Genomic DNA, 26,722 nt, shown 5'->3' on the forward strand with positions numbered 1-26,722 from the left:
TAGCACAGAAAAACGTCGAAAAACGTCCCCAAAAAGTCATAGTATAGCATGTCGAAAAAAGTCATTAAAAAGTTTTTATCTCTATGACTATTTTTTCTAGCATGGCTTTGAATTCAACGGTCATTGAATTAGAAAGATTATTTAAATCGTCAGTAATGACAATCCTATCAAAGGTCAGTACAATGGAGGCTGTACATTCAGAAAATTCACAAATTAAAGCATGGATTTGTTTTGGGAGGTTATTAAATAACAGCAAAGACGACTGGATCTGTATCACAAATTTTGACCACTTTGTACCTCAAAGCTGAAGAAATTGTCAATAGATACTGGACTGCACTGTCTACATGGCCTTGGCAAATCAAAACTAGCATATTCAGGAGGGCATAATTCAACCAGCTGGCAGTATTAATTTAGCTTTAACCAAGTTTAAGTGGTAACACTTAAAATTGGGACCCATGGCGAGCTCAATAAATAGTTCCATTTATTAAAACTGCATAGGCAGCATCAATGTTATAAAGTAAGGACAAATTGATTGACAACGTAATGAAAAAATTGGATGATAGAATAAAGCATGCAAAGTTATTTTGGATATGATAAAAAGTATACCTCTGGGGTCTAATATAAGAACGTAGAAATAAGGTACATTTGTAAATAGGTGCTTTTATTTTAGAACCGGAAAAGAACCAAACTTCCGGTATGTAGGTTGGCTTTCCGAATAATAGCGTGAATTACTTTTTAAGAGTTGTGTTTATTTTTAAATACTTTTGAAAAGCAAAGCTCGGGCCTGGGCTAGAATGAGTACCGTATAAATGCAAGTTGTGTTGTTATTGGCTAGAATATATATATTTAAAACAAATTGGTCCCGATTTGTTAAGAGAGAGCTTTTAGTCTGAAGGATTCGTGCCGGAAAAGGTATCGTGGTTGCTGCTGTCAGCTGACCAGAAATGAAGGCTGCTGTGATATGGATGTTTGTGTCAGCCTAACACTTGTAGAAAACACAGGAGCAGCAGTCAGGGAGGTGCAACTGTGAGGTATGTTTATCTTTTATTTAATGAGCCCAACATTACGCACGGGTCGGAGCAGTTGGCACGCCAACTGCTACGTTTGTAGGTAACTTGTACAGGGCTGGGATTCAGATTTAGCTAAAATACAGTTTTCTTGTTTACAGCCGTGTCCGCACGTAACAAATAAAACTTGATCTGCTGTCTATTCGCCTGAAGACATCAACAACAGAGACCGTGGCAGACCGCGCAGAATAATTTCGCAATTAATAATGATAACATTTTTCCCGCAGTGACCCTGAGGCATATGCTTCTGAATGAACAGCCCAGTGTAGCCTGGCGTCTGTGAAATTGGTTTTCATCATGTGATTATTGGTTCCTTATTGGTGGCACACGTGATGCTTTTAGGATGCAAGGTCAGCTTTGTTTTGTCATGGCAGCCTCCTTAAATAGTTTCACTAACAACAGCACATTTTGAAAGCACGTGGTGCTGGTGAAAGTCTGTTTTTTTCTGTCTGTGGTAGAAATGGGACGTGTGCAGGTGTGAGATGAAACTGTAGTTATCACAATCACATGTAAGAAGTGATTCGTGGTAAATGCTGAATTACTTGAATGTGTGCGATGAAGCATTTCACTTTTGTTTCGTGGGATTTGCCACGCCCTGACTCCAGTCATGGAAGCCCAGGACAGATTCCTGCAGTGGGTTCACGTTCACACACTGCTGCCAAATAGTACTGATTCCAATGAATGATAATCCTCAGGGTGAAACGTGATTATTTGCATTGCAGCATGTCAGGATCTGGACAATTGGAGTGGTCTCTTCCAGCTGCAACACAGAGATCTCTCCAGAATATGGCTCCACAACAAGTAGTGTGTCTTTTCCTTTCTGGACGAGCACAAGTAAACGTAAGCATCATACGAGCCCACTTATTATAATACCGTTATTATTTCACAGTGATTTTATTAACTTGTTTCTTTTTCTTCCTCTTCTTCACAGCTTTATTTTTAACACTTCCTGCCTTCGCGTTCTTTGACAACCACAATCTTCCCTATTCTCGCTCATCTTTACTTCGAGAGTGTCCGTGGAAATGGACGAGACAGAGCCCTTGCAGCCCAATCTGAACTCCTCCTACGCTCCGACTGCTCTGGGCAACCACCATGTGTCTGAGGATGAGGAGAGCGAGGACCAGAGTTCCTCTGTATCGCTCCTGCCCAAACATTCCTCAGTGCCCCTAGCCATGCGCTACAGTCCAGATGACTCATACTGCCTGGTGTATCTCATCTTCTTTCTGATGGGCATCGGCTCCCTGCTGCCCTGGAACTTCTTCATAACAGCCAAACACTACTGGCTCTACAAACTGAGCAACAACACTCAACAAGGTGGCAATGAGGAGCAACCTTCAGACCTCGGCGTGAGTACAAATACAACTACGACTATTATGTGCATGTGCGCACACAGGAAGGTGCGCATTTGCGCAATTCTGCATGCTTTTTATCGAACCGTCACGGTCCTGTGACAGACGTGAGGACTGAGTGTCCTATCACATGTCTGAAAGGAATCCATCGCAACACAATTAGAGACGCCAAGACGCTCGTTTAGGATGGAGGAATTCTATAGATTTCTGCTATTGTGAGATTAATGCTTGATATTATTTGACAGGAACCAGGGCAGAGATAAGGATTGTTACATGTTGTGTGAGTGCGTGGTCTTCTATTCAAGCGAATTTAAATGTTTTGTCTTTTCACTAATTATTTACAGGAATACTTTGAAAGCTATCTGGCCATTGCCTCCACGGTTCCCTCTGTGCTGTGTCTGATTCTCAACTATATCCTAGTTAACAGGTTAATTCACGCACACACACACACACACACCAAAGTACATTCACTTCACATGGTTCTTTGTCTCTGGATGTTTGGGTGTTAACAGTGTCACATTTGTCCTATCAAGGGCCTTGTAGATTGACCTTTTGAACAGCACCCATGCAGCAGAACACATGTGTGGATAATGAACTGCTTACTGTCTCACATTTGTCCCACAGCACCAAACGTGTGCTTCTGTCTGTGTTTAAGTTGTTCGACCGATCTCTGATGAACTCCTGCCTTGTCCCTGTACGTCTGTGTGTATGTAGGTTATCTTCAAACGTGCGGATCCTGTCCTCGCTTTTCGTCATCCTGCTGGTGTTTGTGGTGACCACGGTGCTGGTGAAGGTGGACGTGTCGGACTGCCGGACGGATTTCTTTATCGGCACGCTGGCCAGTGTGGCCGTGGTCAGCGGAGCGTCCAACCTCTTCTCCGGCAGCGTGTTCGGGATCAGTGGGCATTTCCCCATGAGGATTTCTCAGGCTCTTATATCAGGTACGGCTCTCATTCAGGTCATATTGTCTTTGTATTTATACATTACCATTGTACAAATGTCCTAAATATGCACTATTTAGCAGCTTCGTTAAGGGTTTTCTGATTAAATAAAGTGATGAATGTCTCTTTTTAACTGACTGCACAATACATTAGCGGAGGTCCTTTCTTGTCTCAGGCCAGGGCATGGGAGGCACGCTGAGTGCAGTAGCATCGATAGTGGACCTGGCAGTGGCGAAGGATGTGACAGACAGCGCTCTGGTCTATTTCCTGACAGCCGACGTCTTCATCCTGCTCTGCATCATCGCATATCTGCTGCTGCCAAAGCTGGCATATTCAAGGTCGGTAGCAGCCAAAGATGTTATGGTTCCTATACGGATACACCCATCACCCTGCATTCTATTATTACAAATATAGGTTATGATTACACCTTTCCCGTGTCATGTAAAATGTACACTACTATAGATCACAGTTAAGCTGTGTGCATTCGATCCTTCATTCCTCCCACCACCACCAGATGGTGCCAACATTAGACGTGTTCAGATCCTACGTTACATTACAGTCATTTAGCTGACGCTTTTATCCAAAGGGACTTACTATTTAGATGCTATCATGCCTACGGGAGCAATTTTCGGGGTTAAGTGTCTTGCTCAAGGACACATCGACTTGCAACTAGTGGTGCCAGAGCCAGGGTTTGAAAGACGGCCCTGCTCTCCACTCAGCCACAGTCGCCCCTACACAAAGTGGCGTCAAATGACTTAATATTCATTGTAATAAATAATCTTACCTATTCCAGTTATTGGGTTTGTGCATTTTCATTTTGCAGATACTGTTTGATGAAGGTCACGAGCAATAAACATAAACACATCTTTTGTTGTCATTATTTAATGCTGCATTTAACACAGTTGGACTAATGACATTAAATAGCCATTTTAAAGATTAAAAAGTATTTCTCATGTTTTTGTGTCTAAGTGATTAATGGGGACAACAAAAGTGGGTCCAGTATTAAGGGTCCAGTATTAAGGGCTAACGCTGTCATCGTCAGCCGTGAAAACAAGCTGCAAGGGTAAATGTGCAGCGTCAATGTAATGTTTCATTCACTGAATACTCTGTTATTATACGTTTATGACATTATGGAAAGGACGCTGCGGAGAAAGACGGTATTCTTTATCCTTGAGGCAGAAAAGGTCCCACTCTTTATATCACTTAGTTTCCCTCTGTGGGTATAGCGTCACAGCAAATTCAAAGACGACCTCCACATTGTCGAAATCATCTAAATACGCAGCCCTGACATTGAATATCTCTGTCCCCCAACACCACAAGCTCTGCCTGGCTGTCAACTCGCCTTTCCACCGTTTTTCTTCCAAGGTTTTAGTTGTACGAGTCACTTGCTGCGTTCTGCTCCTCTTCTCTCTAGATACTACATGCAGGCAGCAGCGTGCACCAGTTCAGGGGTGATGAGCGAGGGGGGCGCAGCAGGCACAGGGAGCGGAGTCTCCGTCCCGCCACTGCAGCCCATCCTCAGGAAGACGTGGGTGCTCGGCGTGAGCGTCTTCTACGTCTTCTGCGTCTCCATCATGGTGTTCCCCGCGGTGTCTTCGGGAATCCAGTCCGTCAACAAAGACAGCGGCAGCCCCTGGGCGACCACTTATTTTGTGCCCCTCACCAGCTTCCTCCTGTACAATGTAGCCGACTTCTGTGGCAGGCAGGCCACAGCCTGGCTGCAGGTCCCCGGCCCCACCAGCCGAGTCCTGCCTGTGCTGGTGCTGTGTCGCTCCGTCATGGTGCCACTTCTGATGTTCTGCAACTACCAGCCAAGGGACCACCTCCACACTGTGCTTTTCGCCAACGACGTGTACCCCGTGGTCTTTAACTGCCTGCTGGGCCTCACCAATGGCTACCTCGGCACTCTGCCAATGATCTACGGCCCTAAGGTCGTACCCCGGGAGCTGGCAGAGGCCACAGGAGTGGTCATGTCCTTCTTTCTCACTCTGGGACTGGCTGTGGGATCGGCTTTCTCCGTGCTTATTGTGCACTACATCTGACCAGGCTGTTGAGCAATAACCTAGTCATTTACTGTGGTATACGGCAGACAATCGCTGGACAGTGGCGTCAAAGCACCGACGCTAAGTGCACCAGTAAAGCCAAAAGTCTGCCATGAAAGGAAAGGACTGATAAGCCTCTCTCAACCGTAACGCCTCACATTAATATGGATTGTTTTCACTAATGTAGCCCTTAGGCGCACAGTCTATTAAACCACATTTTCATATTGCAAAACTGAACCAAAAATAATAATAATCAGTCGTTATGCAGAAGGTGCCGTTTTAGTTCCACTGTAAGCAAACATGCAGAGGGAAAAGAAGCATCACAGCTGAGTGGGATACAGCCGCTACATGATACATGCTGGTTGTTGACGAGCATGTGGTTAATGTGTGTGAACCTTGTTACTTAAGCAGACTTTATAAACTGAACATTTCCAGTAACCGTTTGTTTTGTCATAATTTCTAGAAGACTGCAGTCCAGTAGGAGTGAAGGAAAGTAGCCACCTTTTTAAATATTTGATGTTCCATCTTAAACACCTTTGCCTATATTAAATATTTAGCTTTTTCAATGGCCTGTCAATCTATTTTATCTGCAACTTGAGATCAAAACACATATACTTATGTAATATACTACATTACTGCTAGCCATTTAAAAATATATTTACCCATCTTTGACAGTTTTAATTCTCAAGTCATCCTTCTGTATTCCCCTAAATGGATTAACACAGATGTCTTTGAGAAATGAATCTAGAGCAGAACTGTAGGCTGTCATTTATAACAAGTTGCAGATTATAGGCCAAGAACATTATTGTATATCAAGAGTAAAGCGTACTTTTGGATAGAGTAAAATAACAAGGAGCCAGTAGGTTTTTATGACAAGCTTGATAAGAATGCTGAGTTATGGTCAGGTTACAACAAAGAAAAAAGAAAAAAGAGAAATGAAACCAAGTGGATTGGGATCACTTTAATTGTTAAATGTACAGATCGACTGACAGCTGGCTCACGGTTTGAGGCAGACAATCAAATTAGAGTTGTTCTCTGTACGTTAGAAACAGTGATTTACAAACAGTAGGAACAGTGCAAACAATGGGAGGGACACTCTCGGGTCGATTATCTCCATATCCTCTTAATACAGAAACATTTCCTCTACAAAATAATTTGTTTAGGGATCAGACATACTGCTAGTATGTACTGCTGGATATTCTTAACACAGAGCGGTTACTCCAGTGAGAAGGAATCAAAAGGAAATAATTAGGTGGGGGGGGGGGGGTAGCACTAAAGACCAATCAGGAAAGCAGCACTCTCTGCTGCAGATTTAAAATGATACAAATCTGTGTCCTTTCATACACCACTCAGCAAGCAACATTGTTAAGTACAACCTAAATGATGCACATCTGCAAAGCCCGACAGTGAAGCTTTGGGACTTTTGTTTAGCAAAGCAGTAAAAGGCTGCGCTGCAGACGTCACTCCTCTCGTGCCACACACCCCCAGAAAAACAAAAGCCCAGTCCCTTTCCACCATGACATCGTTCAAAATATCAAAGTTAATTTAAACACACTGCAGTCATTAAAAAGAAAAAGTGGGACGAAAATTAAAAAAGTGGGACGCAGCACTACAGTCATTTCTCTTTTAATTCCCTACAGGTCAGTTTGTGCTTCCTCTACACCCACACATGGCTTCTGCAGTGAGCCACAGCCTAGAAGACAGAAACAAGTGGTTAGACAAGCCTTGATGCAAATGCTTACAAATGTGTTTTACATATCCAGGTTTAAAGAATCAGTATTTGTAGGCGATACAGTTAAGAATGCCTCTCTTTAGGTGTCAAAATACGACTGAACTACTCACATTGCATCGAGATGCCGTCTCCATGTTCTTGCACCAGAATGCAGGTCCCCAGCTGCACTGCTCTGTTCCCAGCAGCCTGCGCACAGCTTCAGGACAGGCTCCCATTTTCTGTTACGTACAAACACACAAACAGCTCAGATAATAGACTTGGCTACATGCAAGATAAATATACAAAACAACTTATGACCTGAGTGAGTACTCGTGTTTCTTTGGCACAACCAAGAAACTTCTCAACGATAAAGCGTTCTTATTACGGTTATTTAGTTCTGAGTGAATGTAGTTTACCATGCACACAAAGTCTGGGTCGAGCATCTGGAGAAGCAGTTGGATCAGCATTGGTTCATAATCTTGAATCATCTGGTCACACTGTTGACAAAGACACGCGAGGGTTTACAAGGAGGAAAGGTAAACGGGTACACACGGTAAGGAGATCAAACTACTACGACTAATCACCTCGGTCTGGAACGATTTGGGCAGGAAGCTGCATACTTTCTTCACAGCCTCCTCGATCTGTGCCTCTGTTGCATTCTTCTCCAGAATGCCATCGATGTAACTAACGGCCATCTTGCATACGTCGCAGTAGCCACCAGTCTTAAAGACAGCCTGGTCGAGTGCAGCTGGAGACAATTGGAACAGAAATCACCGTTAATATCCGTACGTGGAAGTACATCTTTGGCCCTCCGATGTAAATAAAAACACATTCCAATAAGACGGTTGATTTTACAGATCACACAGACACAGCCTCATATGAGGCCAGCTTAACTTTGACATGCTATACAACACCAGCAAAACACCGGTCTGGTTACAGTTCAAATGGAGCACATTATGTTGCCAGATTCTAGCATGAAACTGCCTCATAAAAGGTTTATATTCTTTATAGAGAAGGAAAAAAAAAAAAAAAAAAATTCAACAAACGCATCCTGAGCTTTCTGCGCAGTTTGAACCAACCATCTACTGAAAACTTACGGACAAATGCGCGGCTAGCGTCGTTGCAGAGTGCCAACACTGTGCAGATGGCCTTTGGCTCAGCCTGCTGCACCAGAAGCTCAATGATGGCCTGGCCGTAGGTCTCAATCAGGTCCTTACACTGGGCACTCAGAGAGGAGGGCAGGTATGTGCACACCTTCTCCACAGCGTGAACCACCTCCTCCTGAGACAGAGACAAATGGATCAGCTCGACGCTGGAGCAGAGGTCTAACAGTATGTTTACAGCACTTTTAATGCCATATCTAGTAGCGCAAATCCCCACCTCGGTTTTCTGATCCTGCAATTGAGTCTCCAACTCCTTCATCACAAACTCGCAGATGGCACACTTTGGGGACTCACGGACTCGCACCATGGGCTGGAACACAGAGAAGGCACCGGCTCACGTGCATGTACAATACTGGTCCATCTTCTAGCATTATGGAGTCCGTGTCAGCAGTCGGGCGCCCACCATGACTTACCTTAGCAGACTCGTCAGTGGCCGACTCGATCTTGGTGGCAGGGAAAAGCTTGGCGGCACGTACAGGCTTGGCGGCAGGCATAATCTTGGCCGCCTGCAGCAGCAGCATGGGAATGGACTTCTTCACAGCAGTACAGAAGCCGGCGTGGTCACAGATGTCCTTGGGTTCCTGAGATCACAAAGAGATCGTTACTTATGAATACATGGAGAACGGTCTGGATAAAGTGCCATACTGCCCGCCATGCGTCTGTATTCTGCATACCATTCCACAACATTGCCCCCCCCCCCCCCCATGCAATAACCACAAGTATTTATTTTACACAAAATAAATCTAACTCTGCTTACTTTAGCCAGCACCAAACCAAACCACACACACCCATACTGGCAAAATGGGGCTAGCTACTTCAAAGTTAGTAAAGACCAGTGAATCACTCTGCTTGGAAGTCATGACTTAGTTTTCACATACAACAGCACTGTATGCTCATTTGATGCAAGTGTCCAGACATTAGCCACACAAGCACAGTGGTCAGGTTAAATGAAGTGGTCTCCCGTCTAATGGGAGTCATCATTTACATGCATCGCTACAGGGCCAGGTGAGTAGCACTGGGAGTGGACAGCACAAGCTAAAGGGTTAAGAGGCCACAGGCGGAACAAGGAAAGACCTACCTGTTCCTGGGGAGCAGCACACAAAACCCAGAGCAAGAGAAAAACAGAGCAGGAGAACATTAATGGAGGAGGAGAAAAGGAGGAACACAGGGCAAAAAATAAAAGCAAAACAATAAAAGAGACAGAAAGAGATTTAAAGATGTGGATCAATTGAGGTCAGCAGGTCAGGTGGTGCTGCAAGACTGAATATGGACTTAGTACCAGCAAAACGACAAATTATCAGACTCGCTAGCTTTAATGATTAAGCTTATAGAATATATATATTGACCAGTCATGTTAAACTGTGGATTAAATATACAAACACAAAAAGGTTTTCCTGTCTTTTGAAATCCGCTAGGTGCATTAGGAGGACACTCACCATGGACATGAGCTGCTGAATAACGAGGACACCATACTGGCCGACATACTCCTTGCACTGCAATGAGGGGGGAAAAAACAGTTATGGGATTTTAAAGAAAAGCACGCATTTAAATCAAACTTCCTTCACTCATAACGGGGTCTCACCAGGGCAGCCATGCCTGGTCCAAGCAGGTCACACTGGTTCTCAATATTCTCAATGAGAGAGTTGACAAATGAGGTGTTGGCCTTGGCTTCAGCTTGAGCATCAGTCAGGAACTTGACGCAGTCCTGGCACACGGCGTCACTTTCCTACAGGGAAGGCAAGATTCAGGGCCAAATTAAGACGATACTCATCAACAGGTGGCGATAGTTGAGGGCAGGTAAACTGTGTACCTGCTTTGGACTCTCTGATTTGGGGGCCTTTTGCTTTTGGCCCTCCTGAGGATAGAGGAGCCCGGGCACATTGAGGAGGAAGGGGGACACTTGCATGGCGAGGTCCAACTGAGGGATTTCATTGGACACGAGCTGCTCCTGGGCGTGAGCCTTAGCCAGGGCTGCCTGCTGGGACTGACACAGCCCCATGGCGCCACACACCACGCTGGGATCCTCCTGAAAACACACACACACACACAACTTTAAGTTACTTCAACAACTGGAATATTTTTATGGTCACGTCGTCGTCAAGCGATTTATTTCAAAAGTCTTGTATGCATGTTAGCAGAAGTAAATGATTTAACCTAAACTATGGATGACACAGTCATACGAGTTGTGTCATCACAAATGGAATGTTTTGTTGATTGATCAATACTCTATGAGAGAGCTAGATAGATAAAAAACCTGTACGGTACAAAAACTTAGCGATATACCAAAATGAAGCATTTAATGTGATCTGTAAAGAACCATCTCTTTGTGTCAACTCTCACCTGCTGCGACTGTGGGAATCAAAGAAAGCAACACCAAATGCTCCCAGTCATGAGGTCGAGTATTACACAAGGACTACTCTGTTCCCATTTAGACTTTGACTCGCTTCCCCATCAATAGCCCTTATTCAGCTCACTGCGCTTTGCTAACAGCCACTTCTCTTTTCCGTTTCGACACCGAGGGGCAGATGGACCATTTACTTAGAGTCCTAAAAGAGGCCGAACGATGAACTGATCGCCAATAAGCTTTAACAAGTTCTATCTAAAGCACCCAATACAGTCATGAATGCAAGCCTTCTAAAACGCACTTTGTGATGTGCCTGAACAGTCATTTTGGTTAATTGTTACAACCCTGGACCTTCACCCGCAGGTTTCCCTGAAAACAGGCCAAGACTTGGACAAACGGGTCGACTGTGCTCACCAGTTCTCCTTTAATGATTCCCAGGATGATGGGGTAGTAGTCGTCCACCACCTCCTTGCACTCGGCAGAGAAACCTTTATCAGGGATGAGCTGGCAGGCCTTCTCCAGGTACCCAAGAACCTCAGACTGCAATGACATCAATTCCCACATCAGTCTTCCAAAGGAGCGCGAGTCTTGGTAAATTTGCTGACGACTCATTTTCTTATCAAATGTGTTCTCAACACACACACACACGTGATTTGGTTTTTATCTTACCTCAGTGCCATTGTCCTTCAGTATCTGCTCGACCACCATCAACACCTCTTTACACAAGTCACATGGCACGGTTTTCTGAAACCAGACGATTGGGTTTGTAAAGTGTAAATAACATCACAACACAAATCAGGAATGTGGGGAGGTTTAGGACTAGCATGTGCCTTCTGTTGGTGAAACATTTCAATATCATTTTGGAGTAAACAAAAGAATATGAACGGCATCGTCACTCACCATCTGAGGCTTGTTCCAGACATTCTGCTGGCAGTGAGTCACGGCTCCGCACAGAGACGCCGTCTTTACATTCTGACACCAGTAGGGGGGGCCACGAGCACACTGCTCAGTGCCCAGCAGGGGGGTCGCTGCAACTGCAAAATAGACAAAAGGGTCAAATTTCATACCGTTCATACTGCTGAAAGGAGGTGAACGAGGCACAAGCCGAAATGGTCTTCTATGCTGCAGACTTCAAATTCAGATTCTTTCTTTAGAAACCACTGCCTGCATTGGTTTGAGGTTATTACATTGATCTTCCTGGGGATGCCAGTGGGACCCACATCGGGTAATTCAAGGCTGACATACTTCCTCATAACATATAAAAAAAAAAAAAATAGGAACTTATGAAGAATTCACTTTCAACTTTGTAACAGCAGGTTTGATTTTAAGAACAAACCCTGTAGAAAGGGAAGAGAAAAATGTCAACCAAACCCTGGTCAGGTGAGTTTTACGATACAGACGAGAACAAGCAGCGGTTTATTTAAAAGGGGAACTTGTATTATAGTTCCCTTTAAGCTCCGAGGACTTCATCAGGCTCAAAGCTACCACGTCTGACGAGCATGAACTACTGCATTGAAACCAACTCGGCATCACTCGGGTCACATAGATCAGTGGGTTTGCTCTGTGAAGATTGAAGTAGTTCCAACACCGAGGATTGTGGGTAAATACTCTTGAAACTGTTTTATAACTGAAAAACACAGTAAAGCCTATTAGCTATAACCGTTAAGCTGCATTAGCATATACTTCTCAATCTGACACTATTTCCCACCAACAGCCAGCCAGTAGGAAAGCAACAGACCAAGAAGAAATGCCACAAGAGGACTCAATTATTTACATAAACACATGTGCTGAACGGGGCATTACTGCGTCAATGCAAACAATAAAGGAGGTTAATCTTCTCAGTTCTCCATTTTACTGAAGTGGAAAAAGTGATATGGGAAAGAACCCAATAGTTTGCAGCATCATTTCCTGATTTCACTACCACTCTTAAACCCAGCTTGAAAAACAGAGCTAGACACCGATAATCTCCTCATAAAACAGAAATTGGAATTATAACTAGTTAAAATACTGTTCAAATGCAAAAGTTGCAGAGTCCAGGGAAATAGCCGTTGGTGATAACGACCATGATTTGGCAACGAAGGTCAACAAACCTTCATATAAACCAGTTACACCACTAGGAGACAGGCAGGGCCCTCCCACCCTCCACTAGAGTCACATGAGCAGTCAGACTGCATAACAAACTGTTCCCAAGCAGACAGACTACAAGGAGGACATCTCTACACAGCAGTAAACATCTAACAAGGCAATAGACAGCGAGATAAGTGCGTCTTGTATAATTCATGTAATGATACTCCGCAGAAAAACAAGTTATTCGTTGGAGAAAAGGCACTAGTACAAACGTTCAGGCCCATCCTGAACTGGTCACTTCCTGTGACCATGATTCTGAAACAGAAAACTCATCAAAATGACGGTGAATCAACATCACATGTCCCATTGAAGCACAGAGGGCTTAAAGTAAAATTCAGGTTGCTTTGTTCAACAACAGCTGGTGGCCTGAGAGAGTTTCAGTGTAGCAGAGATATCAGTTAAAGGAAGTCAACATCATACTGGTTGAACAACATCAGTGAACCCTAATCTTACTACAGTCACATGAGAGAATGAGTAAGTGCAAAGACGACATTAAATTGAAAACTATTCTTTAACCAGAAGTCAGATAAGAACAAAATACACAAAGCACAGACTTGAAGAAATCAATACTGCAAGAAACCACAGCTTGTGTTTTGATAAGAAGAGAGAGAGGTCATTCATGAATCATTTCAGATCCATACTTCAAATACAGCAGGGCCAAGTCATCATTTAATCCCATTAAAAGCCATAAAGCCATGTCATGTATGGCTTCATGTTATGCATGGCTTCATGGCAGCAATAACTTCGGCAACTGTCGGAACATAAAGTACAAATAGCTACGCTCTCGGTGCCAGAAGTGCACGTGAAGAGAAATCCTGGTAACCGTTCCCACTGACTTACAAAGAAAATCGTGAGAAACAAAAATAACTTCAACACTGAATTTACCTTTTACTGAAACGCTGAAATGAAAGTGGCTGGTTTAGAGGATCCTATCGGAACTTCCTCATGAAACCAAACAAAGGGTCAACAAATACATTAAAAAAAAAAATAAAAAAATTAAAAAAAAAAAGTACATTCGTTGTCTGGTCAAAGCAGGCAAGTTGGGGCGTATCAGCCCTAAAAAATATAAAATAAAAAAAAGATATGTTTTATTGATAAAATAGTAACACGCGCACATACACGAGTTAGTAGGCTAACGTTAGCTGCTGTAGCTAGATTTATGGGGATGTTCCTATGTACGTTCATAAACAAAAAATACGTGTGTAAGACTAGTCAAAGTATAGACTAACGTGGAATAAGTGTAACCCAACTAGCGATATCTGGCTAACGTTAGCGAGCGGGCCAACAATTACGCCTTAAAACCTCAAAGGAAACCGCCGATATTCACAGAACAGACCTCGTTTATAGATTTAATGTTGCATATTCATTTTAATGAGGACAAACTACCGACGTCTGCATTTAAAATAGCATATCTTCAGTACAAAGCAGCGCTTTCTGTTGAAGTTATCGTTGACCGATTTGTTCGTGTTTACAAAAAGCTGCTTGAAAGGCTTCCGCGTTCTCGTGTTGTAACGCACTTCGCGTGAGCTACGTAGTTACACAACCAAACACGCCGCATAGTGCGTTGACCGCTGTCTGGACAGTATCACCGACTTTGTACGAAACAACATTTCCCTGCGCGTTGACATTACCTGAGGACACGAAAAGTAGAGTTAGGAGCAGCATGACTCCGCTGTTTTCTGGCTCGTCTGTGTTGTGGAGGAAGTGCTCCGGTGAGCTGTGAATACTGCAATGCAGACGGTGAGGCCCGTGGATCTGCTTTTATGACGTCTCGCCGTCAGCTGACTACTCAGCGAGACATGTGACTCTGACTCGGCCTTTGCCTGATGTGATCATACACGTTTCTAAAGATCAAAATCGTATTTAAAGACATTTTAATTCGAATTCATTTTAATTAATTTATTTCAGACTCAGGGTCCATATAAGACAAATACATGAATTTACATACAAGAACAATAAAAGTACAAAGGCCTAGCAATGCCTTACAAAGGGACAGCTGCACCAATGTCTCCACAGCTGTGTGTCACTAAACCTCATGTTGGATAAAACCAAGACATTTTCGGAGTAATTAAGCCGACAAATACATTTATACATACGATTTCTTAAAACAGTTTTAAAAGTATTGACTCCTGCAGCCAGGTGCGTAAAACAAGTGAGATGTTTAATAGAAACCCAGGGGTTATTATCAGATAGCTTGTCTACACTAAACATTAGGGGGTTTTACTGGCAGTTTTTCCAGTGGTGGCTGTATAGTTGATAAAAAAATGTTTTCCTGCGGTATCTAAATAGAAAGGTATTTATAAGACAACACAAGTCAATGCTAATTCCTACCTACTGAATTAAAATCGTTAATATAAATCGTCCCCACTCCATATATGCATGGTGTTTGATGACTGTAGTTGGGTTAGACACGGCCAAGCAAAGATGGATTTACACAATTGCCATTCCAGCTAAACACGCCCCAGAATGTCCCGGGAAAACACTGGTAACTTTGGTCTCTTAAAATAAATGGGGGTTTTGTTTCATTTGATCCAATGAGGAGAACATACCCAGGCTTGGAATCTCAGTGGCAGTTGTTTATTACTTACAGTGTGTTCTCTGAGGGCAAGGATCCAAGTCCGAAATGCTACTCAACCACAAGAATTCAGAACTGCACTGTCCAGGCAAATGAAAAAAAAAGAACTGAAACTGCTATCACATTATTTAACACCATGTAGCACACATACCCAACATGTTTTAGCAAAAAGTCAAGAAAACTTGCAAATGAGAAAGAAAAGTAGTTTATTATGACATAACATCAAAATGTAGGTCAACACCAATGGAAAAGATCAAATAGGGAAGCATCACACTGTACACGGTCTGGATACGAGATGTGGAAACCTGTAAAACAAAGGGAACAGATATTATATCGGGTTAAGTTACAGCACAGTCACCACAGCATGAGCTCAATAAACAGAAGGTAAAGGAAATTAACTGCATGAACACAATTAAATGAAGTCATTGTAAGATTGCTCTGACACATGTTGATACAAATCCATTACAGTTGATTCATAAAGAATTGTGACAAAGATATGTGCAGCATGACATTTTACAGTTGAATTCAAATTTATATTTGACAAACTATGTAAAGGCGACAACATTTAGAAAATTCACATATTTTTGGCATTTCTGTACTGCAACTTCTTGTTATTTAGTCTATACTGATCTACTTTATCTGGGGATTTCTTCTTTATTCACTATTGTTAACTACAAGGAAACCAAATGCATTACGTCTTACACTGTGGTGCATGTTCTATTTACATAAGCATTTGACTTATTCCCGAAGGTATCCTTGAGCAGAGACAAGCATGTGTCCTTCATGTCCTAAGTCTAAGCTTACTTTCACATACAAGAAGACAGAACACATATGAGGCAGGGTACAGTGTCGTCAAATCAATAATAGCAATACACGTATCTGATAGTTGCCTATGTGGTCATTTTGGACATCACTCTTATTGCTTATAGCATTTTTAACCGACAGCTTGATGTCAATACTTTTTTACAGATTTTTAGATTAATTCCACTAACCTATTAGTTGATCAAAACAGTATGGCTATCCATATATATCCATCTATTTTAGGGACGGACCTGCTGCCTTATATTGCCTTATAGCTGCCGAGAAAATAAATATGTGCATGCATGGTTTTGGGCCCATTCTATCCATCGTCTGTGTCCCCCCCCATCACCGGTCAGTCATGTAGTGTGAAAACAACAAAGACTTCCAGACTCCCGATTATAAGACAGTTGTGTAGTGTGAAAAGTACAACGATCAGACAACTTAAAAAGTCATGTAGCGTGAACAATGGGATCTGCATTTGCATTTATCACGGCCCCTGTAACATTCAATGCCACAGCACTCCTTTGAGTGCACTCTGAGCCACTGTCTGCTGTGAATTTTTGCATGGAAACGACACCATTTTGAGAATCGATACCATATCACAAATAAATATTGCGATACTCAAGCGTATCGATATTTTCTTAAACCCCACGTGCAAACAGCAAAACATTGGATGGCACAGCTTCATAAATGCAATGACTTGTTTGATCTTCTTGGTTTCATAATATAGATTGAAAACTGCAGCTTTTTACTTTAGGACTCACATTGAGCCCCGTCATAACCTGTGATAGGCATGCATCATTGGGTTTGACATTTTCCAGAAGAAATTATTTTATCATTGATTAATAAATAATGGAAACATGATTTAATTGCAGCACTACATCCATGCATGGCACAGTTATGACACAATAATCCCAACCTTTTGGCAACTTGTGCAAACTAGTGTGAGTGAATTCCTGCACCAGCTGTGGGTTTACTTTTTAAACAGACACATGGTTAGCACCGCTGCACTTGGCCCCACATCAACCACTCCTTACATTCGATCACTGCTGGGGACCACAGCAGTTACTGTTGGGAACCTGGTCGTCCTTCTTCAGCACAGTGGGCCTCACCACGTCCACATCGCGGTGCAGATGATCCAGTAAGCCCGTGAGGATGCTGGGGGCCGCGTAGAAATCGACCAGAAAGTATCCCCCTCGGTTGTGCCTCTCATTGTGTTTGGTTATCGTGTAGGGCAACAGTCTTTCCCCCAGGTTCTCCAGGTCCCTCACCACCGCGCCCCGCTCCATCAAAGTCTCCACTGTCCGCCGGAGAGCAGCCGACGTCCCCGGCCGCTGCATCGCCTTCAGGATCAGGGCCAGTTCGTAGCGAGGCATGGCTTCGGCGAAGGAATCCTCGATTGGCACGTTTAATTCAGCTGGCTGTGGGTCTGTGTCATTGCCAGCTTACCCAGCTAAAGGCGACCATGTTATGACACGAGGGACGGGGAAGGTCTTTGGTGATGACGTATAAAGTCTGCGTCTATGTTGATACAACATAGACGCAGAACAAAATGACTAATCAAATCTGGAAAATAAGAGAGTATACATGTGGTGCTACTAATAAACTCCCACTAAACGAATATATTTTTATTTAAAAATTAATAAAAATCCTGGGAGGAAATTGAGATTCCTAATGACCGAACTATCTTTTAAAAACAGAGCTGTAACTTTTATAAATGCACAACATGAACCGGAGATGACCTTTATGAATGTTGTCCAAACCATGGAAAAAGGCTTCAAACTCTTATTTAAAAACCAAAGTCGTTTACGCTTTTGAAGCACATGGCAACGTCATCAATAGGCGCTTACGCACATGCTCACAGGTTCCGCTCACTTTCTTTCCTTCCAGGAGCGTGTTGAAGATGGCGGAGCAAAACGCGAAGCCGAGTGATCTTTACAAATGCGTATATTCATTTCTGATGGAGAACAAGTTCACAAAGGCGGCTCAGCAGTTTATGAAACAGACTAAAGTGGTAAGCGGCCCGGCGTGTGTGGTTGCAGTCAGTGTGTCGTGTTGTCTTGTCTATAGCATTTACGTGAAGTTGCTGCACGAGGAGTAAAACTATAAGGATGGGCTATGTAACGTACAGTGACCGTGCAGCCACTGGTTACATTAACACGTGTAGGGGCACGTGCACAAGTTGTTTCATCAACCCCTTACTAACGCGGATATTAACGTTCGCATCTGTTCAATTGTAAATGCGAATCATACAGTGGGGTGGGGGGTTGCATTGTGGGAAATTGCAACTGATTGTTACATTCTGTAAACCTTGAAACTGCTGGACTTGTTGGGCTAAGTTGGTGCTTCACGTGTTTCTCTACAGACTCAACAAGATCAAAATGACGAGAGCCTCGTCAACATCTACGACTTCTGGGTGAAGTGAGTTGCTTGTTGTATTTTTCGTCTCTCAGCCAATGCTAAAGCTTATTAAGTTTCTACTAATTTCAATATACTTTGAAAATATTGCCTACCCGCTTTGTAGGCATTCCCCCCCCCCCCCCCCCCCCCTATCAAATGCTGACCAGATCTGTTGTCTACTCTCAGAATCCCTCCAGAGCACAAATCTACCTTAAAGCATACTGAACACTGTTCTGTATTTTAAAGTCAACATGTGCAAAAAATAAGCACATATCTCCCTAGTAGGTTAGTGCTTAAACTGGTGACATTATGAGGTGAAACTTAATTGATCTGAAAACCCTTGAATTTGTGATAGACTGTTACAATTGTTGAGTAGAAAATATCGTTGTGTATATTATTTAAAAATATATCCTCGTCTTTATTTGCTCCCTTAGCAGCAGCTCCAGGATCTGTCTCTAGTTGACATTGATACACTCGGTTGCTCTTCTCTTCTGTTGTTGAGGAGAAACCGGGCAAAAACACAATGTGAGCTTTAATGTAACAATGTGTCTTCCTAGGTCGCCCGAAGCCAAGAAACGAAAGGCGCCTCCTAACAAGGGTGAAGCTGCAAGCGGTCCGTCAGCCAAGAAAGCAAAAGCCAGTGCAGAGAGCTCCAGCAGCGAGGAGTCGAGCAGCGAGGATGAAGCTGTTGCCAAACCAACCAAGGCAGCCCCCGCAGGTAATGTCAATCTGTTTGACATTGAGAACTGATAAATCTGGTCGAATTGTGTCAGTAATGTGCCATTCTGAAATCGTGTACCGCATTATCAGATTACCTTTCTGTTTGTTTTATCAGCCAAGGCCGTGCCTGCTAAAGCAGCAGCAGCAGCAGCAGCAGCGCCTGTTAAAGCAGCAGCTAGTAAAGCTGCATCCAGCAGCAGTGAAGACTCCAGTGACTCTGAAGAGAAGGCTCCTGCAAAGACACCTGCAAAAGTAGGAGGAAACCTCCAAATTAAAGAGTCATCCCTGACCTAGTCATTGGCACAAGGCTATGCTTGTGCATTTATGCTAAAGAACTTTCTTTCTGCACAAAGGCTCCCGTGAAGTCGCCTGCTGCAGTAAGGAAGAAAGACAGCAGCTCTAGCAGTGAAGAATCCGATTCTGAGGATGAGCAGCCCGCCAAACCCTCTACACCAAGTGAGTTTAGAGCCAGACGTCATTAATATTGTGTAATCAACCGCCTTGAAATGTGTTTCATCTAATTTACCTCTGATTATTAGAACCCAAGGCTGGTGCCGTCACAACACCCAAACCAGCTGTTCCTGCTAAAGTTGCAGCTCAGAAAAAGCCGGCGAGCAGCGAAGATAGTTCCTCCGATTCTGAAGATGAAGAACCAGCCAAGGTATGCAAAAAAGAGTCTGGCCATATCTAAATGTCATTGGATGGATTTTAATAGTTAAATGTTAAACAGAGCAACCTCATTAAACCGTGATTGTACGAAGTAAATAAATATATATATTTATATGAATGAATGACACTATACTTACTCCACTCCTGTTAGGCTCCAGCCAAACCTGCCCCAGTAAAGGCTGCTGCTGCTGCTGCTGCTGCTAAATCGAGCAGTGAAGACTCTTCATCTGAAGACGAGGCTCCGCCCAGCAAAAAAACCAAAGCAGGTATGTTTTAATGCTTTTTTTATACCCATATATCCTCGATGGCTCCCACACACAATGTGTTTGAGCCAAAAAGGACAAGTTAAAATTGTTGAGAGAAAGTATACTGTTAGATTGTTGCCGCGGAATATCCTTTATTTTTGTTGTTGTAGTTTAACACACACACACACACACACACACACACACACACACACACACACACACACACACACGTTGCCCTTCTATTCATCCGTCTGCTTTTTGAACATTAGAGTAGGTTTGATTGCACTTGCAATGAGAGCACAGCTTTCATTCGTTTTTAACATGTTACGGACATGCTCGAGTTAAACAGCGCTACATGGAACCATATTTAAAGATTTTTCATACAGGATATAGAGTTGGAGTCTGTCTTGTTATTTTTCCCCCTGCCGGGAAGTAGTCTTAGTGTTTCCTTTTCAAAAAGTTGAAACTTTTAAACTTGCCAGCACCTTTTTTAGAGTTCATAATTATGATGCTGACACACCATAGTCCCTCCTCCCCAACACGGCTCATTCCTCCCCGTGCCCGTTGCCTCCTTCACATCCATGGCCAAGACCGTTTGTCCGATATGAAGACCAGACGATGCCAAAAGCCAATCCTAAGTGCCTAAAATACTGTACAGAGGCCCTGAGCTCCATGTTTCCTTTGTCTTGATAGGAGCATACAGTGCAGTCCCACCTCCTGCTTCAGTCCAGAAGGCGGCACCAGCAGCTGCCAAGGCCAAGGCCAGCGACTCCTCAGACAGCAGTGACGAGGAAGAAGAGAAAAAAGTAGCCGGTAAGAGGGGCCCTCCTATTCAACTTGAAGTATCCGTGGTTTTTAATGGCATGTCTAACAGCATTGTAATCTTTAGCAAAACCTGCACCGGCAAAAACCCCGGCTGCCAAACCTGTGGTGCCCAAACCCGCTGCAAAGAAGCAGGAGTCCAGCTCTGAGAGCTCAGGTAATAATCAGTACCATCAAATCAGCTGTACATGTTTGTTATCCGATGGCAAACATGACAAATATCCTTCCTCATGCCCGTGTCTTTCCAGATTCAAGCTCTGATGAAGAGGTGGCAAAGAAGCCTCCAGCCAAAGTCACCCCAGCTAAAGCTGTCCCAGCGAAACCTGCCGCAGCCAAGGCTGCACCTGCTGAAGAGGAAGACTCCTCAAGTTCAGAGGACGAAGAGGAGGTGAAGAAGCCTGCGGCGAAGGTGACTCCTGCTAAAGCTGCTCCAGCTAAACCCGTTGCAGCGAAAGTCACACCGGCTAAAGAATCCTCCTCAGAGGAGGATTCCAGTTCGGAGGAGGAGGAGACGGCAAAAAAGCCTGCAGCTAAACCTGCGGCTAAGCCTGCCCCGGCCAAGACTACCCCAGCTAAAAAAGCCGCGTCCTCGAGCTCAGGTAACAGACACCAGATTTTGAGCATGTGAGCTCGGCGTTCTTGTAATACCTTGAATTTGCTTCCATTTATGTAAAACTCTTCGCTTTGTTTAACAATTGTGTGGAGGGATCAAAGCTAGTATTCATCATGAAAGTTCATCCTGACAACTGTCTGTTATGAAATGATTTCCATTCTTACTGCTGCTCTGTTAGACACTCAGTTGCCAGTTTAGTAGCTTCAACTATCTAAAACTAATTACAACAGTCCAGCAATAAATTCTACCGTCATGAAGGATAAAATGTTTTGTTGTAACTGTTTGACTGAACTTGGTGGTAGGATTTGTTGCAGGGCTGTTTTACACAGTATTCGATTTAGCTGGGTGTACCCAATAAACTGGCAGCTTATTGTACATTGCAGTCTATTTACAAAATAAAAAAAAATATATTATGTCTCTTCAGATGACAGTTCTGAAGATGAGGCTCCTGTGAAAGCCAAGCCTGCAGCTAAGCCAATATCTAAACCATCTACACCGGCATCAAAGCCTGCTACTCCTGCAGTAAAACCTGCAGCAGAGAGCAGCTCTGACTCCTCTTCCGAAGATGAAGAAGCAGTCAAGGCTAAGCCTGCAGCTAAACCTGCAGCTAAACCAGCTACGCCTGCATCAAAGCCTGCTACTCCTGTAGCAAAGCCTGCAGCAGAGAGCAGCTCTGACTCTGATTCCTCTTCTGAAGATGAAGCAGCAGTCAAAGCTAAGCCTGCAGCTAAACCTGCAGCTAAACCAGCTACGCCTGCATCAAAGCCTGCTACTCCTGTAGCAAAGCCTGCAGCAGAGAGCAGCTCTGACTCTGATTCCTCTTCTGAAGATGAAGCAGCAGTCAAAGCTAAGCCTGCAGCTAAACCAGCTACACCAGCATCAAAGCCTGCTACTCCTGCGGCAAAACCTGCAGCAGAGAGCAGCTCTGACTCCTCTTCCGAAGACGAAGAAGCAGTCAAGGCTAAGCCTGCAGCTAAACCAGCTACGCCTGCATCAAAGCCTGCTACTCCTGTAGCAAAGCCTGCAGCAGAGAGCAGCTCTGACTCCTCTTCTGAAGACGAAGAACCAGCAGTCAAGGTTAAACCTGCAGCTAAACCAGCTACACCGGCATCAAAGGCTGCTGCTGCAAAGCCTGCTACTCCTGCAGCAAAGCCTGCTGCTGCAGAAAGCAGCTCAGACTCTGACTCCTCTTCTGAAGATGAAGCAGCAGTCAAAGCTAAGCCTGCAGCTAAACCTGCAGCTAAACCAGCTACGCCTGCATCAAAGCCTGCTGCAGCAGAGAGCAGCTCAGACTCCTCTTCTGAAGATGAAGAAGCAGTCAAGGCTAAGCCTGCAGCTAAACCAGCTACGCCTGCAGCTAAACCAGCTACTCCTGTGGCAAAGCCTGCTGCTGCAGAAAGCAGCTCAGACTCTGACTCCTCTTCTGAAGATGAAGCAGCAGTCAAAGCTAAGCCTGCAGCTAAACCTGCATCAAAGCCTGCTACTCCTGCGACAAAGCCTGCTGCAGCAGAGAGCAGCTCTGACTCTGACTCTTCTGAAGATGAAGCAGCAGTCAAAGCTAAGCCTGCAGCTAAACCTGCAGCTAAACCAGCTACTCCTGCATCAAAGCCTGCTACTCCTGCGGCAAAGCCTGCTGCTGCAGAAAGCAGCTCGGACTCTGACTCTTCTGAAGATGAAGCAGCAGTCAAAGCTAAGCCTGCAGCTAAACCAGCTACTCCTGCATCAAAGCCTGCTACTCCTGTAGCAAAGCCTGCTGCAGCAGAGAGCAGCTCAGACTCCTCTTCTGAAGATGAAGAAGCAGTCAAGGCTAAGCCTGCAGCTAAACCTGCAGCTAAACCAGCTACGCCTGCATCAAAGCCTGCTACTCCTGCAGCAAAGCCTGCTGCAGCAGAGAGCAGCTCAGACTCCTCTTCTGAAGATGAAGCAGCAGTCAAAGCTAAGCCTGCAGCTAAACCAGCTACGCCTGTGGCAAAGCCTGCTGCTGCAGCAGAAAGCAGCTCCGACTCCTCTGAGGACGAGGAAGAACCAGTGAAAGCCAAGCCAGCAGCAGCAGCTAAATCTGCTACCCCAGTCACAAAGCCTGCTGCAAAGCCTGTGGCAGCAGCAGAGGGCAGCTCTGACTCTGACAGCTCAGACTCTGAGAATGAGGCAGCCAAACCTGCAGTCAAGAAACCAGCTCCAGCAGCAGTAGTGGCCCCTGCTGGCACGCCCAAGGCCACAAAGGCAGCTGCAACTCCAACCAAGAAGGCTGAGGATAGCAGCTCGGACAGCTCTGACTCAGAGACTGAGACCAAGTCCACCCCTGCTAAGCCTGCGGTCACCAATGGAAAGACGTCAACACCCAAGGCAACAACACCCAAGACCGCAGAAAAGCCAGCAGAGTCGTCATCCAGTGACGGCAGCTCCGACGAGGAAGAAGCGGCCAGCAAAAGTACCGTAAAACCCGCTACACCTGCCGCCGCACCCAAGACGACCCCAGCTTCTAAACCTCAGGAGAGCAGCTCCTCGGACAGTTCATCAGAGGAGGAAGCCCCAAAAAAACGAGCAGCCACAGCACCCAACACCCCTGCAGCAAAATGTGAGTCCCAAACAAATACAGAACATGATGTGGCCACTTAACAGGGAAATCAAAAGGTTACCGGCACACTGGGTCCCTCAAATAGCCATTACAAGAAATGTTTTCCTGGTCTTTTAAATGTTGCACAATTTCATGCCGCTTAGCTTTATATATTCACGATTGTTCTCCACTCAATGAGCAACACACGTAACCTTTTTCCTTTGACGTATGCAGGTACCAATGGAAAGAGGAAAAGGGATGAAGAATTATCAGAAGGTGAAGAGGACGAGACGGAAGTCAAGACACCGGACAACAAGAAAATAACAACCACCCCACAAACGTTTCCTAAAGCCAATAAGAAGGTAAAGCCTGCTATGCTGGAACTTTAGTCTTAGCCTGAGTTTCCTGAAGGGGAGGAGCCATAATTTGACAGAATCGACTTGTCTTTCAGACCTCCAACTTGCCATTCCGTAGAATAAGAGAAGAAGAAGTAACGGTGGATCCCCGTCTGCAGGACAACTCTTTTGATGCAAAGGTGAGCGCAGTAACCGCTGTGAGCATTCTTACAACCGCACTACACACCAGGATCGCTGATGTGATCCGATAATTGACTCTCAAACGTGACGTTCATTTGTCTCTGCCATTCCAGTACGGAGCCAACGGGGACTGGGGACAGAAAGCCAACAATGCCCTCAGGTTCACAAAAGGCAAGTCATTCCGCCATGAAAAGACAAAGAAGAAGAGGGGGAGCTACTGCGGCGGAGCCATCTCCACCTCAGTCAACTCCATTAAGTTTGACAGTGACTAAGTGACTCAGTCTGGACCTGAACTCTACTGTACCTGTGATCAGGACTATCCGTTGTCTGCTTCCTCCCCCCCGTAAACAGTCGCGTTATCACTATCCAGCAGCACGCTGTCAGGAAGGTGACCCGTAGAGCTGAGCTGGCACTTCCGTTTACTTAGCGGCCCTCTGGTCATTGTGGAGGGCATTGGTTTTGTCTCTGATGTGAAGCACGAGAGCGATGTCCCCATCTGTTTCAGACTGTACTGGTAAAGATTGACGTCCATGTGACATGACATTACTACTTATAGCCACTAGGTGGCTGCAGGCCACCTGTTAATGGAAAACATGCCAATGTGTGTTGGGCCCCCTTTAGTTTTTTTGCCTCTTTTGACTTTAACCTGTACTTTATTCTCAAATGCTGAATGTCTTCTTGTTTCTTTGTAACGTTTCTTTCTCCTTTATCTACGTATGAAAGACAGCCATCCATCCCACCAGGTTCTTTATAATACGGTAACAAAAGGCTGGTATTGAATTTTAATGGGTAACATAGATTCTTCAGGTTTGTTTGGTTTGTCAATTTTTTATTTGGCTACATGTGAGTGGAGAGGGCTCTGTGCTCCGGGGTTTTTTTTTCTCTTTACATTACACCAACATTTGAGGAGTAGAACTGAGTTTTATACTGTGTATTTATTACGTTTTATTCCATTTCAATGTTAAGGACCTCAGGTGGTCTTTTCCTCAAGCCATTTTGCTTTGAAACTTGTTTCTTCTGTTAAGATACCCCTTTCAAGCCCTCCCTAATCTGTTCATCGGTGGTATCAAATTTATTCTTCACCAACATAATCGAGAGCCATGTGTGTTTGAATTTCCTGTATGTACTTTTGTTATATTTTATTAATTCTTGTAGCTGTGATTAAAACGGGAAAAGATTAAATGTTGGTGTGGTTGGACAACTTTTTTGCTGTTTTACAAACATCGAAATGGAGAAGACCTCAATGTTTTTAGTATGCATCTCCAAATGTCATAGTTACATGCATACAATCATAAAGTCTGTTATGAAATGATAGTCCAGGAAAGATATCAAATCCATGTCTGTAGTAGCCAGTTCTTTCTCTGGAGGGGAGGCTCCTTACACTGTCATCACAGCCACTAGATGGCAGTCATGTAGCTCTTTGCACTGCGCTGTCACTTCTCATTACTTGCCATGGGACAGTTTTGAGAGTGGCTGCTAATATGGGTCATGCTCCACAGAGGCTGGACCTTACACTTCCCATTAACCAAGCCCAAGGAGAGATAACCCTGATGACATCACCAGGGCAGTGCCCCTTTGACCTACCAGTTTAACCCAAACAAAGGCCATTATCCCCGACATGCTCTCAGGTCTGAATTGTCCGTTCAGTTTATCTGCCCATAGTGTTCAGTGTGGAGAAATGCAAGATGTCTGTTATTGTTTTACCAAGCAATTAGAGCATCGGACATAAGATAGCTCCTCCTGTCACAGCTTTGTAATCCAGATCTGATGAATTGATGACCTTGTATTCCTTTCAATACTGTCCCTTTTAAGTAACTCAATTAGGTCTTTTATACAGTTACTTGTATTTTATGAAATATGAAAAGCTCTCCGCCCTCATGTAGGCTACTTTGCTTCCAACATTCACTGGAAAAATATAAAGAATTCCTCCAATGTTCAGGCTTATCTCGAGATTTTTAGCAAAATTATCTTCATGTAAAAATCAACAGTATAATAATCTGATTTAAGAGATAAAACTTCACTAACCAACTTCTTTCCACA

The 26,722-nt window shown here is 44.2% G+C and overlaps 4 protein-coding genes across 5 annotated transcripts; 2 read left to right on the forward strand and 2 right to left on the reverse strand.

Moving 5' to 3' along the window:
• The first annotated feature begins 954 nt into the window (after window positions 1-954).
• On the forward strand, window positions 955-5,856 carry slc29a3 (solute carrier family 29 member 3). The gene is made up of 7 exons (XM_079169141.1): window positions 955-1,031; window positions 1,790-1,907; window positions 1,999-2,413; window positions 2,761-2,843; window positions 3,131-3,357; window positions 3,533-3,695; window positions 4,772-5,856. The coding sequence occupies exons 3-7, from the start codon at window positions 2,090-2,092 to the stop codon at window positions 5,397-5,399; spliced, it is 1,425 nt and encodes a 474-aa protein (XP_079025267.1). The 5' UTR covers window positions 955-1,031; window positions 1,790-1,907; window positions 1,999-2,089; the 3' UTR covers window positions 5,400-5,856.
• Window positions 5,857-6,345: 489 nt separating this feature from the next.
• Window positions 6,346-14,513, reverse strand: psap (prosaposin). 2 transcript variants are annotated; one of them, XM_079169247.1, is made up of 14 exons: window positions 14,376-14,513; window positions 11,518-11,651; window positions 11,287-11,361; window positions 11,032-11,157; window positions 10,084-10,299; window positions 9,856-9,999; window positions 9,710-9,766; window positions 8,687-8,854; window positions 8,491-8,583; window positions 8,208-8,391; window positions 7,695-7,858; window positions 7,527-7,607; window positions 7,242-7,349; window positions 6,346-7,092 (listed from the first exon to the last, which is right to left on the reverse strand). In XM_079169247.1, the coding sequence occupies exons 1-14, from the start codon at window positions 14,407-14,409 to the stop codon at window positions 7,057-7,059; spliced, it is 1,620 nt and encodes a 539-aa protein (XP_079025373.1). In that variant the 5' UTR covers window positions 14,410-14,513; the 3' UTR covers window positions 6,346-7,056. The 2 variants fall into 2 exon arrangements, with proteins under 2 accessions (XP_079025373.1, XP_079025372.1); XM_079169246.1 differs by having other exon boundaries at window positions 9,704-9,766.
• A 991-nt stretch (window positions 14,514-15,504) lies between these two features.
• Window positions 15,505-17,594, reverse strand: mrps6 (mitochondrial ribosomal protein S6). Its single transcript, XM_079168608.1, has 2 exons — window positions 17,158-17,594; window positions 15,505-15,624 (listed from the first exon to the last, which is right to left on the reverse strand). Exon 1 carries the CDS (start codon window positions 17,494-17,496, stop codon window positions 17,164-17,166), a length of 333 nt encoding a protein of 110 aa, XP_079024734.1. The 5' UTR covers window positions 17,497-17,594; the 3' UTR covers window positions 15,505-15,624; window positions 17,158-17,163.
• Window positions 17,595-18,015: 421 nt separating this feature from the next.
• On the forward strand, window positions 18,016-25,836 carry nolc1 (nucleolar and coiled-body phosphoprotein 1). Its single transcript, XM_079169251.1, has 14 exons — window positions 18,016-18,134; window positions 18,486-18,541; window positions 19,078-19,238; window positions 19,356-19,492; window positions 19,594-19,696; window positions 19,780-19,901; window positions 20,061-20,175; window positions 20,848-20,967; window positions 21,044-21,133; window positions 21,225-21,575; window positions 22,014-24,167; window positions 24,381-24,508; window positions 24,598-24,681; window positions 24,796-25,836. Exons 1-14 carry the CDS (start codon window positions 18,024-18,026, stop codon window positions 24,952-24,954), a joined length of 3,891 nt encoding a protein of 1,296 aa, XP_079025377.1. The 5' UTR covers window positions 18,016-18,023; the 3' UTR covers window positions 24,955-25,836.
• Window positions 25,837-26,722: the final 886 nt, after the last annotated feature.

Source organism: Pholis gunnellus (genome assembly GCF_910591455.1).
Source record: "Pholis gunnellus genome assembly, chromosome: 11".
NCBI lineage: Eukaryota > Metazoa > Chordata > Actinopteri > Perciformes > Pholidae > Pholis > Pholis gunnellus.